Source organism: Triticum aestivum, chromosome 2D (genome assembly GCF_018294505.1).
Source record: "Triticum aestivum cultivar Chinese Spring chromosome 2D, IWGSC CS RefSeq v2.1, whole genome shotgun sequence".
In the NCBI taxonomy this organism is placed as follows: Eukaryota; Viridiplantae; Streptophyta; class Magnoliopsida; order Poales; family Poaceae; genus Triticum; species Triticum aestivum.
The window spans coordinates 34,526,682-34,542,123 of record NC_057799.1 but is presented as its reverse complement, the minus strand read 5'-3'; the positions used below and the strand labels follow the sequence as shown (position 1 = coordinate 34,542,123).

At 45.0% G+C, this 15,442-nt stretch overlaps 2 protein-coding genes across 2 annotated transcripts; one reads left to right on the top strand and one right to left on the bottom strand.

Moving 5' to 3' along the window:
* LOC123051334 (NAD-dependent protein deacetylase SRT1) lies at nucleotides 1-9,352 on the top strand. The gene is made up of 16 exons (XM_044474194.1): nucleotides 1-105; nucleotides 345-976; nucleotides 1,414-1,564; nucleotides 2,454-2,483; nucleotides 2,571-2,663; nucleotides 3,005-3,124; nucleotides 3,540-3,640; nucleotides 3,759-3,867; nucleotides 4,345-4,424; nucleotides 5,929-6,007; nucleotides 6,774-6,827; nucleotides 6,904-6,997; nucleotides 7,377-7,456; nucleotides 7,796-7,863; nucleotides 7,988-8,090; nucleotides 8,741-9,352. Exons 2-16 carry the CDS (start codon nucleotides 405-407, stop codon nucleotides 9,041-9,043), a joined length of 2,037 nt encoding a protein of 678 aa, XP_044330129.1. The 5' UTR covers nucleotides 1-105; nucleotides 345-404; the 3' UTR covers nucleotides 9,044-9,352.
* A 129-nt stretch (nucleotides 9,353-9,481) lies between these two features.
* On the bottom strand, nucleotides 9,482-12,129 carry LOC123051335 (uncharacterized). The gene is made up of 2 exons (XM_044474195.1): nucleotides 12,035-12,129; nucleotides 9,482-11,904 (listed from the first exon to the last, which is right to left on the bottom strand). The coding sequence occupies exon 2, from the start codon at nucleotides 11,892-11,894 to the stop codon at nucleotides 9,909-9,911; it is 1,986 nt and encodes a 661-aa protein (XP_044330130.1). The 5' UTR covers nucleotides 11,895-11,904; nucleotides 12,035-12,129; the 3' UTR covers nucleotides 9,482-9,908.
* Nucleotides 12,130-15,442: the final 3,313 nt, after the last annotated feature.

Sequence of the window (15,442 nt, the reverse complement as noted above, 5' to 3'; positions counted from 1 at the left end):
ACCGTCCTCCCTCCTCTCCCCCGGCCGCTCGCTGCTCCCATACCGTCTCCTCCGCTGCCGGGGCAGACGGACTGGAGATCTGCACTCGATTCGCCTACCTCGTCGGTAAGCACGCTCCGCGAACGCTTGGTTCCAAAGCATTTTGCTCGTCGTGTTCCCTTTCCCCGCTCCCGCCAAGCAGAAATCGATGGACTGTGTTAGGGTTTCGACATTAGGGGGGGAATTATACAGGCGGCGTTGATGTAGTGTCAGGAACTTGCTGGTGGGGGGAATGGATCAGCTCGCCTGTGCAAAGATGAAATTTTTGGGGGAACAATTGTTTGACCCAATCCCCTACTTGTTAGGGCATTTTTCCGTCAAGCTCCCGCAGCCGCATACCTACCACCTTCCGGCGGGAGGACAGGATGGCCTCAGTCTCCCAGGACGAACTTGCTCTCCTCTCTGGCAGGGAGCACGCGGCCCACCTCGCCAACTCCTGCCTCAGGGCCGACTTTGAGGCGGTCGCGCGCGTCCTTGATGCGCGGGACCGCAAGCTCGCCAAGGACAAGGCCGCGCTAAAGGCCGTGCTCGCTGACCTTGACGCTGCGAGAGCGCAGGAGCGCGAGGTCGCTGAGGCCAAGTCCAAGTTGGAGGCCACCGTACTGCGGAAGAACTACGAGGCGGCCTTGGACTCGCGCCGCCGACCGCTGGACAGTGCCAAGGAGGTGGCGCGCCTGCTTGGGGGCTCGGTACGCCGGGATGAGTCGCTAGTCGAGGAGGCGAATGAGGGGGAGGTGGAAGACCTCGACGATACTGACCTCTACGTGCCTGACTGCGTGTGGGAGAGGCGCGGTGGTGGTGGGATGGAATGCGACGGAGTAAGGAGAGGCACAATGGCGGTGAGGCGGAATGCGGCCGTGGCAGGGGAGGCGCGAAGGCGGGCGGCTGTTGCCGTGTTGGAGGAGATGGGCCCTGCTCAGCTCGGGCAGGGTGAGGGGTGAGTCATGTTTCTTGCTCTAAGTTGCCCAGTTTGATGAATTGCCATAAGGGCAAGGTGATCTTTTCACTTTTGTGACTAGCTAGTCATTGTGCTTAAAAACTGCTTAACCGTGCAAATGTGGTTTTAGCCAAGTGGTAAGTGCTACTCCCTCTGTTCACAAGTATAAGATGTTCTAACTTTTTTCTGAATCGGATGTATATAGACATGTTTTAGTATGTTTTTATTCGTTCATTTCAGTCTGTATCTAGTCAATACTGAAATATCCAAAATATCTTATATTTCTGAATGGAGGTAGTATACTTTACTAAAACAATGTACAAGGTTGTATATGATCAAGTGCCAAAGTAGAAAGTGATATATGATCAAATTACCCTATCAAATACTGTTGTCCACAGAATAATTACTGCAATGAACAGTCATTTTGCTTCTTTTAGATCGAACAGGAAGACAGCAACGGGTTTGGAGAACCTCAAGAAGAGCCGAAAGATGTCGCTAGGCTATGCGGAGAAGCTGTCTTACCGAGAGGATGTGGGCACTGTGGGCATGCCTGAGAAGTTCGACTCCCCCAAACTCCTCCAAGGGAAGGTTGATTATTTTGCCTACTTCCAAACCCTTTTTTTTTGTTTTGTTTGCTCAGGCTGTAAGTGACCTGTTGTTTATGGCTTTATGCTTCCCTTTTGGTAGCTAATTATTTCTTGCGTTTTTTTGGGTGCGATTAGTTATGATTGGCTAAGAATAAAGAGAGAAATATTTTTTACCGTAGCGTTCTTTTTTGTGGTTTGTGCAATCAAGACCCATGTGTGCCACTGCTATAAAATTAATAGTGTTGGAGAAATTGTGATTAGATAAGTTCTACAAAAGAATATCAAATTTGAAAACAATTATTTCATGAAAGAACCAGTGTTTTGGGAACTGAGTAGCTACTGCATTGCAAAATTATATCGCGTTACCGTTACATTGGTTTTATAGTTGAATAAATGAAGGAAATAGATATTGAGGCTGTGTGAAACTTGTCGGGCCTACAATTTCTTGGTTGCAGGGTTTCTAACCTCGTGTGATAATTTCAGGCAGAACATGCCCCCCGCACACCCTTCAGACCGCACACCCTTCAGTATGGTCTGTACTGCATAATACTATTCCTTCATGCTGAGGAATTGTTTGTAGTCTAATCTAGGAGTCTAGTTACTAGGTACTGAAGGGCATAAAGTGTTTAGAGAACAGGGAAAACTAACTTCAGACCTCATTGTTATTTTTAAAAGGGCGTTTTCTGATGTTGACGAGAAACCACCAGATTGAAACCATTATTGTCAACAATTATGACAAATGTATTTTTTTGGTGGTGGCTGGGTGGTGATTTTGTCCTATTCACTTGCAAAATTCCGTGTTATGACATGAAGTTGATATCTTACTACTTAACATTCTTTTCTGAAGAAAACATTTGTTTAAATGTTCATTTTGCTGGATTATGGTGCAGATAGAAGAGCTTGCAGTTATGGTGCAAAAGGTTGGGTTGCCATCAATGGATGCCAATTGAATTTCTAGTCGTGTTTTATATGTAGCATTATCAGTGAACTAGCCCTTATTGTTTCAGAGTAAGCATCTAGTGGTGTTTACCGGAGCAGGAATATCAACTTCATCAGGCATACCTGATTTCCGAGGCCCAAAGGGTGTGTGGACTCTGCAGGTAGGCTCTGTTGCTTCTTATTATGGTTCCCTTCCATGCATGAATCTGTTTCTCTTTAGATTATATTGCGATGCTTGACGGCAAACATGATATATTTTAATTGACTTGAGTGCAGTGTATTTCATGTTTAAATGCATGATTTGTGGATCAGTTAGTTTCCTTATTGTTATCCGACTTACGTACCCCCAAAAGCTTTATGTAATTATGAAGAGTAAATAAACCAGTAGGCTTTGTAGTTATTATGTGGAGTAGTAGTTATTATCATAAGCCAGGTGCTACATTTCATGATAAACCATTATTTGAATAAATAATGAGTTATATATATCACATTTGTTTTGTAGCGTGCAGGAAAAGGTGTTCCTGATGCTTCACTCCCATTTCACCGAGCTGCTCCAACCTTGACTCATATGGCATTGGTTGAATTGGAAAGAGCAGGTCTCCTAAAGTTTGTCATAAGCCAGGTGCATAATTCAACCGAATGTACTGTATATGGGCCTCGTATTGGTGTCTGTGTCCACTACCAATGACTTGCTATTATAAGGTTAATTCTTAAGGATTTATATGCTCCGAGTCACTTGTACAAGTTTAACTCTTAGGGAACTTTGCTCCAGTTAACTATTATAAGGTCAACTCTTAGAAAACTTTTGCTCTGTTGCAAAATTAGTTATATGAGCTGCAGATATTTATTAGTACTAAAAGTAAACTTATAATATACCAGTTTGAATATTTTAGCTCAAGTTTTGTGTTTCACAGATTTTGCTGCTAAGTATGTCCTCTGTTACAATATGGTTTTTGTCGTGAACAAATTACTTAATTTACCAGAATCGTATTTATGATATCCATGTAATTTGAGCTTGTGGAGGTTGTGTTTGCCAGAATGTTGACAGCCTACATTTGCGTTCTGGCTTCCCAAGGGAGAAGCTGGCTGAATTGCATGGGAATTCTTTCAAGGAGGTCTGCCCATGCTGTAAAACGGAGTATGCTTTATCTTACCCTGCTTTTATTATACTTCCTTAGCAAAACACCAAAAATAGTTCATTTTTCATCTGTTGGTTTATTCAGATAGCTCTTCCTGAATCCCTCCTCTGTATGAAGGTACCTTCGTGATTTTGAAATAGAGACAATAGGACTGAAGGATACTCCGAGGCGTTGTGCAGACAAGAACTGTGGAGCTAGATTAAAAGATACAGTTCTTGATTGGGAGGTACACACTAAGAGCTACAATGTTATTTTTCATTTCGACGTGTTTTACCAAGAAAATGCTTCTTTTTGAACTTAAAATTCTGTTAGAAATACATGATATTACTATTTTAGTGTTGCACTTGCTTAATCTCTGCTACAAGATTTGTGTGTCTCTATTCTAATATGGTTATAGTTGCCTCAGTGGTCAGTGCCCACAAATATCCCATTTTGAAATCGATCACTAAAGACAGTATTACCTCAAAATTACCTTCGAGATTCACAGCTAGGATGATACTTAGTGAATTTACTTGATTATTATAATATGTTTGCTAGAAATATTTTTTTACGTGTTGTGTTCTCAATAAAATGTTTAACAGTGGAAAGGTATTTATGTCATGCTCTCCAGGCAAAATGATTTAACAATGAAAAGAGAGACATGAACTGTTGCACATCTTCTTTGAAGTTGTCTCAGTTCATTAATAATTCCACTGATTTCCAGGATGCGTTACCCCCTGAGGAGATGAATTCTGCCGAGGAGCAGTGTCGAACAGCTGATCTTGTCCTATGTCTAGGAACTAGGTTTGTCATGCTATCCTCACACAATAGATGCAGTTTTCTTCACAGTTTCCTTCTTCATTATGGTTACAAACACTGTCACTTGCGAACAAATATTACTCGTTTAATGATAAACATCCGAACTCTTTGCCACATTATTATATATATCATGGAGGCAAATAACGAGGGGTGCATACTTACTGTAGCTAGTTGCTGTACTTCTCTTTTTTTAGTTTGGGAACAGTTTTTAGTAAGCATGATTCTCATGTTAATCTGTGAAAAATCAATTACTCGATTAATAGTTGTACCAAAGTCTATGTAGATGCATCAAAATTTAAATGCACTATTAGTTATATGCATGTATGATTAACCATGCCAGAAACTGCAAGTTTAGTACTCCCTCCGTCCAGAAATACTTGTCGGAGAAATTGATGTATCTAGACGTATTTTAGTTTCTAGATACATCCATTTTTGTTTATTTCTCTGACAAGTATTTCCGGACGGGGGGACTATATCATACTTAGAACTTACGAATTTCTTTGCCGAGGTGCTTGGAAGAGTGGCTTTATGTAGTTCCTCCTTTCGTGGAAATCTGACGCTAGGATTGACCCCGAGGATGGTGCAACCGTGCAAAACTATTGGCTTGAACAAACGGTCACATATACAACAAGCACCATCCTTCACCTAAGTTGCAAACATGATCCAGTCATTTGGCACGGCTAAATAAGCAGCCCCAACTACCATCACCAAAATGTCTGGAGCCGAGAAAGATGGGAAGTGAGAAAAACAGCAATTCAGTGGGCATGGTTGTAGCCTGTCTCAACTGTGTCAAAAATGCTTGCCAGCGACACATGTTTTCTTTTCTCTTGAGAAAGTGCAAAAAGCTTTGCGTCTTGATGCATAGATAGGTAAGGAAAGTTATTTACAAGACCAAGATGGGCAACAACCTGAATGAACACACACATCTTTCAAGAATGCAAAGCTTTTAATCAGGCTGTTGTATGTTGAAGCTGCACCAAAAAGACATCCTAGATTTAGATATAATGGTCAGTGACCTAAGCTGCTGCATGAGATCGACCAATACCAGTGTGTGCATCCCTAGTTGTACTTCAACGAGTGATCTAGTCCTTGCTTCTTTAAAGAATGGAGCTTTGATCTGGATGAAACGATAGTCTGACTATTATTTTCCAGTCACTTTTGATGCATCAAAAGATAAATGCATGATTGAGTCTCAACATTCTTCATGTGCAGTGCATGTTTAGCATATATAGTAGTCAAGAATTTGAGATCCTCTATCTCCCCCCTTTCTGTGCATGGACTGTGTTTTTGCTATTGCTATATCTTGTTGTTTTTGCCTGTTATCCAGTGAGAGGCATTGTGTCCTATCTCCCTCTCATTTGATCAATCTGACCATTGTTGCTTTGTGTTAGTTCATTGTTAATTTCAGGGTAGCAGGTTGAACATTTTTTATGATAATAACGGGCCATGATTCTGTTCTTGTTTCTTTCTAATATCCAGTAATGTGCAGCTTGCAGATTACTCCTGCATGTAATATGCCTCTGTTGTCAATAAAGAATGGGGGAAAGGTTGCCATTGTTAATCTTCAGGTGCACAGAACTAAATACAAGCATATTGTTGTCTTTCTTTTAAGTATGGACCAAAGAGAAGCACTAACTTGCATGCTTATCTCTGTTTTATATGCATATTGTACATATGATATAGGCAAAAAAATTGTTACAAATCAGTCAAAAATATTAATGCTACGTCTGCACTTTTTTAAGTTGGGAATTTTTTAAGTAGCACCAAACTATGTTTCAACTCTTATATGCCACCATATACTGTTTACCTCTGTAAATGACTGAGACACCGTCCGATCATTTTAGAAATTTGAAGTGTTGTTTATTTGCCTGTTTCATTAGGCCTTACTAAACTTTGTGATTCAAGACACTTAAATATAAAATCTGAACAGTTCAAAAATTGAGGTTTTGAATTCAAGTTTGACTCTGGGTATTTTTTTTGAGACATGGCATTTAGAACTTGGATTCCTGATTCAGTCCAAAGGTGTGAACTGAAGGAGATGATTTTCCATGTTTATGATTTCCTAGGAACTGGTTTTGCAGCCTTCACAGGTGCAATATGCCGATTAAATATTTAAATTTGAACAAAGGATATTTACCTCATTTAAAGTTTAATAAATAATGCTCTAGAATGAATATAATGAATGAAACACTGTTTGCTTTGGCATATAAAGGATACCAGCGCAATATATACATCTTTGGGATAGTAAATCCAAATGGTGCAACTTTCTAATGGCATTTGATGAACCCGCAATAAGTATGCATTCTGATTGCTTTACAAAATCTTCTCTTTCAGGCAACTCCAAAAGATAAAAAGGCAAGCCTTGTCATCCATGGGCTTGTGGATAAGGTGTCTGTTTCTGTTCAGTTTCCTTTGCTGCTATTATATGTCTCCTTGCTATAGTAATTTAACCGCGTCAACGCAGGTCATTGCTGGAGTGATGTGCATTCTGAGTCTGCGCATTCCTCCATATATACGTACTGACTTCATTCAACTTCTTCTTCGGCACACAGTCAAAAGTAGGGCCATCTCACCATTTCTTAAATCTTTATCCTTACCTAGCTCTGTAAAATTCTACTAGATACATAAACCAGTCAAGGTTAGTGACAAAACTGAATGTTGGCATCATCAAAACTGCCTCATTAAGAAGATTTTGAGCAACTGAAGATGATTAAATTCTTTGCAAACCTTATGGTCACCATATAAACAGTGAAGCTACCAAGTGTGATATATAAATTTCTGTATGGTGTCCTTCACAAATTGGAAATGAATTTTGATTTCTTATTAAGTTCCTTCTGTGCAACTATCATTGGACAGCTAAATGCTTTAACTGGCTTTGTATGAATATGGGTTTAAGCACCCGCCTCTCATACTGCATTATCTCTTTCTTCTATTCAGAGAAATGTGTAAGATGGACTCTGCGAGTAACTAGCGTTCATGGCATGCGAGCACCATTGTCATTTCTTCGGTCAATAGAGGTTATTCAAAATAATATATCCACATCGTTGTGTACTACTCCCTCCGTTCCTAAATATTTGTCTTTCTAGACATTTCAAATGGACTACAACATACGGATGTATGTAGACATATTTTAGAGTGTAGATTCACTCATTTTGCTTTGTATGTAGTCATTTGTTGAAATCTCTAGAAAGACAAATATTTGGGAACGGAGGGAGTAGTATGCTTATTTTATGCCATTAAATTAAATGCTCCTGCAAGGACTAAGGAGATAATATTACATCAACAGGTTGATGAAAGTCTAGTTTTCGTACTTCTGTTACTGATATATGGTAAAAAAAAATCTTATTCATCAACAGGTTTCCTTTCCAGACAGATCTGACATGAAGCCTGTAGTTCTTATGGAGCAACCATTTTCTTTGCAGAGGTATATTGGAGATTGCAAAGTCCCCCGGCCAATATGTGCCAACTGATCACGCAGAGAAAGAAATGTTTCAATTTTCAAATATTATGTGCTATGTTTCACATCAGGAAATTGTCTACTTCTGTAGGGAAACATCAATGACTAGCATATTTTCCATGTTGCTGACATTGAAGTTCAGTGATGGTTGTGGCTGCTCAAGCTCGTCAATTGAATGCCATGTTAATTTCCAGGTTAGCTGCTGGAAACCTTTATCTTCTAACTTTGCTGCCCAAAGTTGATTGTGTAGTTTAAAACTTTAGCAACGAACTAGTAGCAGGAGGTGTTAGGCGGTTAATGTGATAGTGCCTTTGTTTTTTGCGTGTTCTGAACTTCTGATGCAACATGGGTTATCAAAACCCTGCCGTCCTTATGGACAGCCATCCTATCCCTCACTTACGTGTGGACATGTGTTTAGGGAAACAGGGAAATTGAAAACTCTTATTTCTCCAGTCTCCATATTAGCATCAATATTCCATGCAATCCACAAGAGTTTGCCCCCATTCCTTTTGTACTGCATCTTGCTCAGATCCGGAGAATCAGTAACTGGCGGAAACTAGCTGGTGCTATTGTAAAGAGGTGTAACTTAAGAAATACCATCGCGATTGTACATGACTGATCATAGCTACTCCAGAGAGCTAAATTTGTCGAAATACCCTCTTCGTCCATTTTCTTTGGTGTGTGAAATGATCAAATGAACCTAATTTTCTCGATACTTGGTACCTCTCTGCATATTATTAATTTTTAGAGTGGTTATTTTGCATAATGCCCTGTGAACTTGTTGGGTAACATCGAGTGGATCTACCATTTTGCTTAACATAAAATTCCAATGGCATCCGTGCAGAAGCAAAAGGAGAGTTTTGTTAGAGATAGAAGCCTAGTCCTGCAGGAGTTGAAGTGCACTGCAGAGCGCCAGTCTCGTGCCGGGCAGCAATCGATTCTTGAAAGGGAGAGTCTGCCAAGAGCCGAGACATCTATACACGCGTTTGTGACCAACATTATCAGGTACGACGCTGAAGATCTCAAGGTGGCTGATCCTAAGGGTAGTTGGATGAACAGCGGCAGCAGTACCAGCAGCAACCTCGCAAAACGGCTCGTGGAAGGTGCTAGTGGCTACTCCGCCTCGACAAAGAAGCTAAAGTGCTAGGACCGGCTGCGTCAAGTTTCCTGATACTTTTGTTTGGAGTAGTTATATGACTTGGTACATGTGTGAGAAGTTTACAATAGCAAGAGTGGTGCAGAGAGTTAGATGAATGGGTGAAGGGAAGGTGGAACATCTTTTCGTTGATAGCGATGCGACCAAAAATGTAAACTGGTTGAGTCTTGGTTGAATCTTTTTCTTGTCTTTTCCTGTAAAGGAAGTTTGAGAAACTTGTGAAATGCTGATATCATTGATATCCAAGTGGAACTGGAGGTCAGGTTAATGGTACAGGATGAAAGCAGAATTTTCAGAACAGTCCCAGTGAGCATACATCACTGCTGCATCCTCTGCAGTGCTTGGTGGAATTCTTGTGGTTTTATCCCCTATAGGTCCAACTTGTCATGGCACTGTAGTTCTGTGTTTTTAGTTCCATATTACCTTTTAAACAAGCCTGTTGTGGTTTCTTGAGCTTCGGTGTCGTAGTTTCACTGACCGAGAAAGATTCAGTCAACTTGAAGATTGCTTTGACAACGAGCTGGATTGGTAAGGAATGGTTATCATCTCCCGTGAAGCAAACTATTTGATGCTTACTCGATTGCGTCGTTCTAATCCCGAGCTCAAACAATACAAACTTCGCGCATGTTGTAACTGTCAACTTCGCGTTGGAGGTTAGTCATGTCGCTCCTCCATTCAAAGCTAAGTTGAGCTTTCGACGAAGCTTTACCACCTTACATCATTCGCATGGCCCTGAGGACTTTTGCCCCAGCCATAAGAAAACTTGCAAATTCTCCTCCCCTATAGTGTTATAAACTTACCACGATACCCGTGAAGTTCCACATATTTGAGATGCTTATTTAGGCAGATAATTGTATCAACTTCTGGTCACCACCGTCCTCAACCCACTGTTGAAGTTCAGAAAATCGGTTTTCAACAATTCCATCAAAATGGCAACGACGGTGGTGATCTCGCCGCCACTGCTCAGCTGTCTGGCATGAGAATCTGGCCTGCATCGGTATCCCGTGTAGCAGAGCATCTCCACCCACACTTGGCTGATCAGATCAAGCATGGCATCAGGTGTTTCCAGCCCTTTGCTAATCAGCTTCGAGCCAAGCTGACACGCTCTGTCAAATGTTACACTACTCTCTTTGGTTGTAGCAGCAGGCATATCGACAACGGCAGGCTGAGTTTGTTCAGCGTTGAGAGCATCTCCATGGCCCTGCATTAACTTGATCAAATCCTCGGCCGAGCTGTATTGCAGTTTCAGATGATAGATCACCTTGTTGCACAGTTCAATATACCTTTGGCGAGTAGCATTGTCAGGCAGCATGTAGGGACGTGCTGCGAGCAAAAACATCATGTAATTGGAGAGCTCCTGGGTTACCTTTGCAGGAGGTGGCAGGCGTTTATGTTCCGCCTCGTACCAGCTGAGGTAGACATCAGTGGCGATGTGCCAAACCAGGATGCTCTCATCCAGCTCAGAGTCCACGCTCCAGGCCAGCTCCTCATGCAACCCCCTCTTCTTCAGCGCCGCCAGGCCCCTTGAGTTTTGGATGTGGTCTCGATTCTCTTTGGTGACGCCTACACTTCCCCTTAGTTGTTCCTTCAACATCATACTGAAATCTTCTGAGACGGGGACAGACGAGGACGTGTAAACCAGTGTGTTCCACCAGTCCTCCCTTCCCATCCATCTCGCAGTTTTGCTGCTTCGGCTATCCTTACAGTGGCTGCACATGTAAATAAAGTTGTGTTGCCCCATGGAGCCTGACCAGTACCTCTTAAGTATTCCTACTTTCTGTATTGCCCGTCCGACGAGCTCCCCAAATGCAAATACAAGGAGAAGAAGCCACAACAATGGAATAGAAAGCATGGAACTTTGATTGAGGATGCGCTCGCAAAACGGGCAAATCCAGGTGGAGGACATGGCCCTCAGCACTGATGTGATCTCCAGGACGACGGCTCCAGAGAGCAAAACATAAGTGGCAACGAGATCTACTTTGCTGAAATCATCTTTGTCACCTACTCGACGGAACAGCAGCAATGCGGTGACAGTGGCCGGCAGGAAGGCAACACGGATGCAATACCCGTACCAAGTGTGGATCAACTCAGCTTTGCTGTAGAAGACGTCGTGCATCAACGAGAGTTGGATCTCAGCAACATGGTACATGTCCTCCCAGCTAAAATAACCTAGTTTCGAGTCAAATGCCAAAAGAGGTAACGGCCCCTTAAGCAGATGCTTGGGTACGTTCAACAAGTCATGAGCTAGAAATGGTGCCGGCAACGAAGTAATGGTAGTATTGGGTCTCTCAAAATGCAACCTGCCAAAACTGTTGTAGTTCTTCCCAGACAGGGAACTGCTGCTGGCAGACATGAGTGCCCATACTCTCTCCCCGTACTTGACAACACCAACCACGAACATGAGGAGGGTGGCCTGGCCGAGCATGGTCTGGCGGCCGCCTACGAAGATGGATGACTCGTAGAGGACATAGGCGGCCGCAAGGACCTGCACGACGAAGCTCTGCAGGTGGCGCAGCCACAGCCGGTTGTCATCGATGGAGTAGGCCGTGATGTTGTCCTGACCACCAAGGTGCAGTAGCAGAAACGGCGCCCAGAACGCCACCAGCTCATGCTCCGGCGACCTGCTGGTCACGGACATGTGTCCAAGAGTGTATATCGCCGTCGTGTCGGCCAGCAGGTACGCCGACCACACAACGACCCTCAGCACGCCCGAATCTTTGCGACGGCGGATCTCCGCCGTGACGAGGAGAATCACCTGCAGTGCTAAACTCAGCAGCACCAGCATCTGGATCCCCCACTCCTTCCAGAACGCCACTAGCGGATCTAGTCCTGCTGCCAGCATTGCTTCTCCGCTGAAATGGAAAGCAACGACGGCGACGACTTTCTAAGTACGGTTGCTAAACTTGACGCAAAGAAAGCTAATGCGAACTTGTTTTAGACCAAAGCTAATTCGAGTATTCAGTCGACGATATTATGACTTACATGGCTTAACAGGAGAAGCGATCTTGATCGATGAGATGAGATGATCCAGCGGCTCGGCTGCAGGCTGAAGCTAGCAGGGACGAGCAAGGGAAAAGGTGGATCAGGAAATGAGAACCATGGCATGTGTGCTCGCTTCCATATAAGAAAAAGAAAAGAATCAGACCCTCGCGTCGCCTCCCCCCAGGCGGCGCCAGGGGCCCCGAAACCCTAGCGCCGTCAGCACCTTCTTGCCGCCCCTTCCTGCCGCCGCTGCCACCGGCGTGGGCCGCGGTGGCGGCGGGCCCGGTGCCGAAGGTTTCTGGGCGGGTGGATGCGGCGGATCCCATCTGAGGCGGCGGGGGCGGCTCCTCTCGTGCGATCCAACGGCGGCCGCTAGGACGGCGAATCCGGGCTGTGCGGCGGGGGCCGGAGCACCATCGCCAGCAGAGCGGCAGCCCTGCATGGACGGCGGTGGTGGCAGCGCCCCATCCGGCGGGGTGGGCTGTCCTGGTCGTGATGGTGATGGCGGTCACTACGGATCCAACGCCCCGTTTGGATCCGCCGCGGGGAGGCCTTCTGCCGACCGGCGGCGCGTGGAGGGACCGGTGAGGAGATGCCGGATCTCCGCCGGAGTACCGACGGCGACATACGTCTTCGTGGCGAGGTTCCGCTCGGTTCCAGCCAGCCACGAGGTCGGGAAGACGTGGCTTCCGGTGAAAATCGCGCCTGACTGCGGTCTTGGCGGACGATGGCGGCGTCTCAGACGTCGTTCCCTTCTGGAGGCATCGTCGTTGCAGGTCACATCGACCTGATCGAAAAGTTCCGGGGGAAACCCTAGATCTGGGTATACCGGATCGGACGATGACGGTGCCTTCGGTATCGTTCTCCCTCATGGGGGCATCGTTTTGGAGCAAGTGCTGGTTGGAGGGGACAAGAGGAGGAGCGGTGTTTCCTCTGCTCCATTGATGACGGCGGATCTCGGCGGCGTGGCGCAGTGGAGACTCGGCGCCTGATGAGCGGAGAAGGACTCGCGCAGGAGGGTGACGCTGCCTGGCGTCGTGGTGGCGTCGGTGGCAGTTAGACCGGGCAAGGTTGATGCAGCAGTACAGCTCTGAAGATTCATTGATGGCTGGTGACTGCGGCGGCCTCATACCCGGCAGGCGTCCTGGTTGAGAAGCACGCCAGACTGATGGGTGCCCATACCCGGCAGGCGTCCTGGTTGGGACCTCAAGTCTTAGATGTTAGGTTTGGCTGCAAGGTCTGTTTGGTATTAGGCCAAGAATTTCGGCGCCCCTACATCAACTGGATAGGGATAGCGACAGATGTTGCTTAGTTTGATGGCATTAGGCTTATTGTTGTATGACTTTATAAGATCTTGTGTCAATAATTAATAAAATGGCCGTATGCATCGTCTAGATGCAGAGGCCGGGGGTCGCCCTCCTTCTCTAAAAAAAAGAAAAAAATAGAAATGAGAACCATGAGTTGAGCTGGGGGAAGCGTTGACAATATATAGTACAATGCGACGTGATGCGTTGTACATGTACTGATATACACCTCACCCACGTTACGCAACCACCAATAATACGAATCCTAGGTGGGAACAAATAAAGAGAAGACCCCGAGCTAGTCTTCTCCTGCATAGAGATAGCTAGAGGAGGCTCATCCCATCTCAGTCTCTCGGTCTTTCCTTGCATCGAGGTCTACTTCTATAGTACTATCAGCGAAAGAAAATAAATAAGGGCATCTCCAAGGCGTCGGACGACCGGGCTGTCCGGACTACATAAGCCATCCAACACTGATATGTATCGATCCGCGTGACGGTTTGGTTGCAATTTCTTTCGTAAATTGGAGACAAAAGAATGAGAGGTTTGCGGGAGTCCGGACACCGAAACGTAGGACTCCGACATCTCCGGCCCACCCAATCCTCCCCCCTCCCAGTCATATTTCCTTCCACCCCGTCCCTCTACCCATAGCTTTGCATCCGCACCCTCTCCCTCCGCCGCCGCTGTTGTTGGTCTCCGGCCGCCACAGAGCCATTGCCGAACGTCCGCAACCAACACTGACACGCCCGCTCACCGTTTCGATGGAGCTTTCAGTCCTGGAGCCGTTTGTACCCATGTACACTCTGCCCCATGTCGACGACCTCCATGACGGAGACCACACCTGATAGGTGTTCGGTCAAATGTCATTGAGTTTATTTTCAAATATTATGTTGTTTTTTAGAGTACGAAGAATGATGAGCTACTCGACCATGGAGGATGAGTTGTTGTGCGATGTATGGCTGGCCGCATATGCGGATTTAATAGGCAGGACCAGAGGGCCGCCATTTTGAGAGCAAATGCATGAAAAGTTTCACGTAGGAAAGCACATTGCGCCCTATGACATGTAAATCATGCGACAACTCAACGTGAGGTCCGTGTCGTATCTCTGACATGCTATCCAGATCAGCGTCATCAAGTTCTGCAACTTGGTTAGGCATCTCAAGGCAAGGTGGTCATTACACGCGGACATGGAGGAGATGGTAAGTTTGATTTCCTCTTGCTTAACTTGTTGATTGATTCACTCACTCAATGTTGGTCTACACATTATATGTAGCCCGCGCGCATCACCGTGGTGTACCATAGGTCAGAGGGACGGCTATTTACCTGCAGACACACTGTTGGATGAAGATGAAAGAGAAGTATGTGTGGAAGGACATGATCCGTTCATGAAAAACTTGTTTGGACATTCACGATCTAATCAAATTTGAGACCTTGTTGTACTAGACTTAATTTACATGCTATATATGGATGATTTATGCTATTTTCTTTCTAAACCGTGATGAATATCTGCCGATTTACATGAATTTCATCTCATTTATTAAAATGCGTGTTGAAATTTGAAATGAGATCCATGAGTTGAGCTGTGGGATGCGTTGACAAATGACAATACAATGCGACATGATAAGTTGTACATATATACACCTCACCCACGTTACGCAACCACAAATAAATTATACCAACCCATGTGGGAGAAAATAAAGAGAAGACCCCGAGCTAGTCTTTCTTCTTCTCCTGCATAGAGATAGAGAAGGCCGATCCCATCTCAGTCTTTTGGTCTTTCCTTGCATCGAGGTCTAATTTGTTGAGTATGTATTTTGTACTGTACATATATTGAAGTTGTGTCCCACCTCCTAATCTTGTATAGTTGAGGTAGAGGTCTTCTCTTGTATTATATATATGCGTGCACCAGCATCCCAATCAATCATCGTATTGCAAATTATCTATCTACATGATATCAGTTTTCTAAGTTTCTTTGTTGCTTCCGCCGCTGCCGCCGCCGCCGTCATCCCGTCGCCGCCGCTCGCGCGCCCTCCGCGCCGGCCGCCGCTTCTACCCGATCCATCTGCCTGCGCGCGGTCTCCAGCCGCCGCCGCCGCCGCGCTCCTCC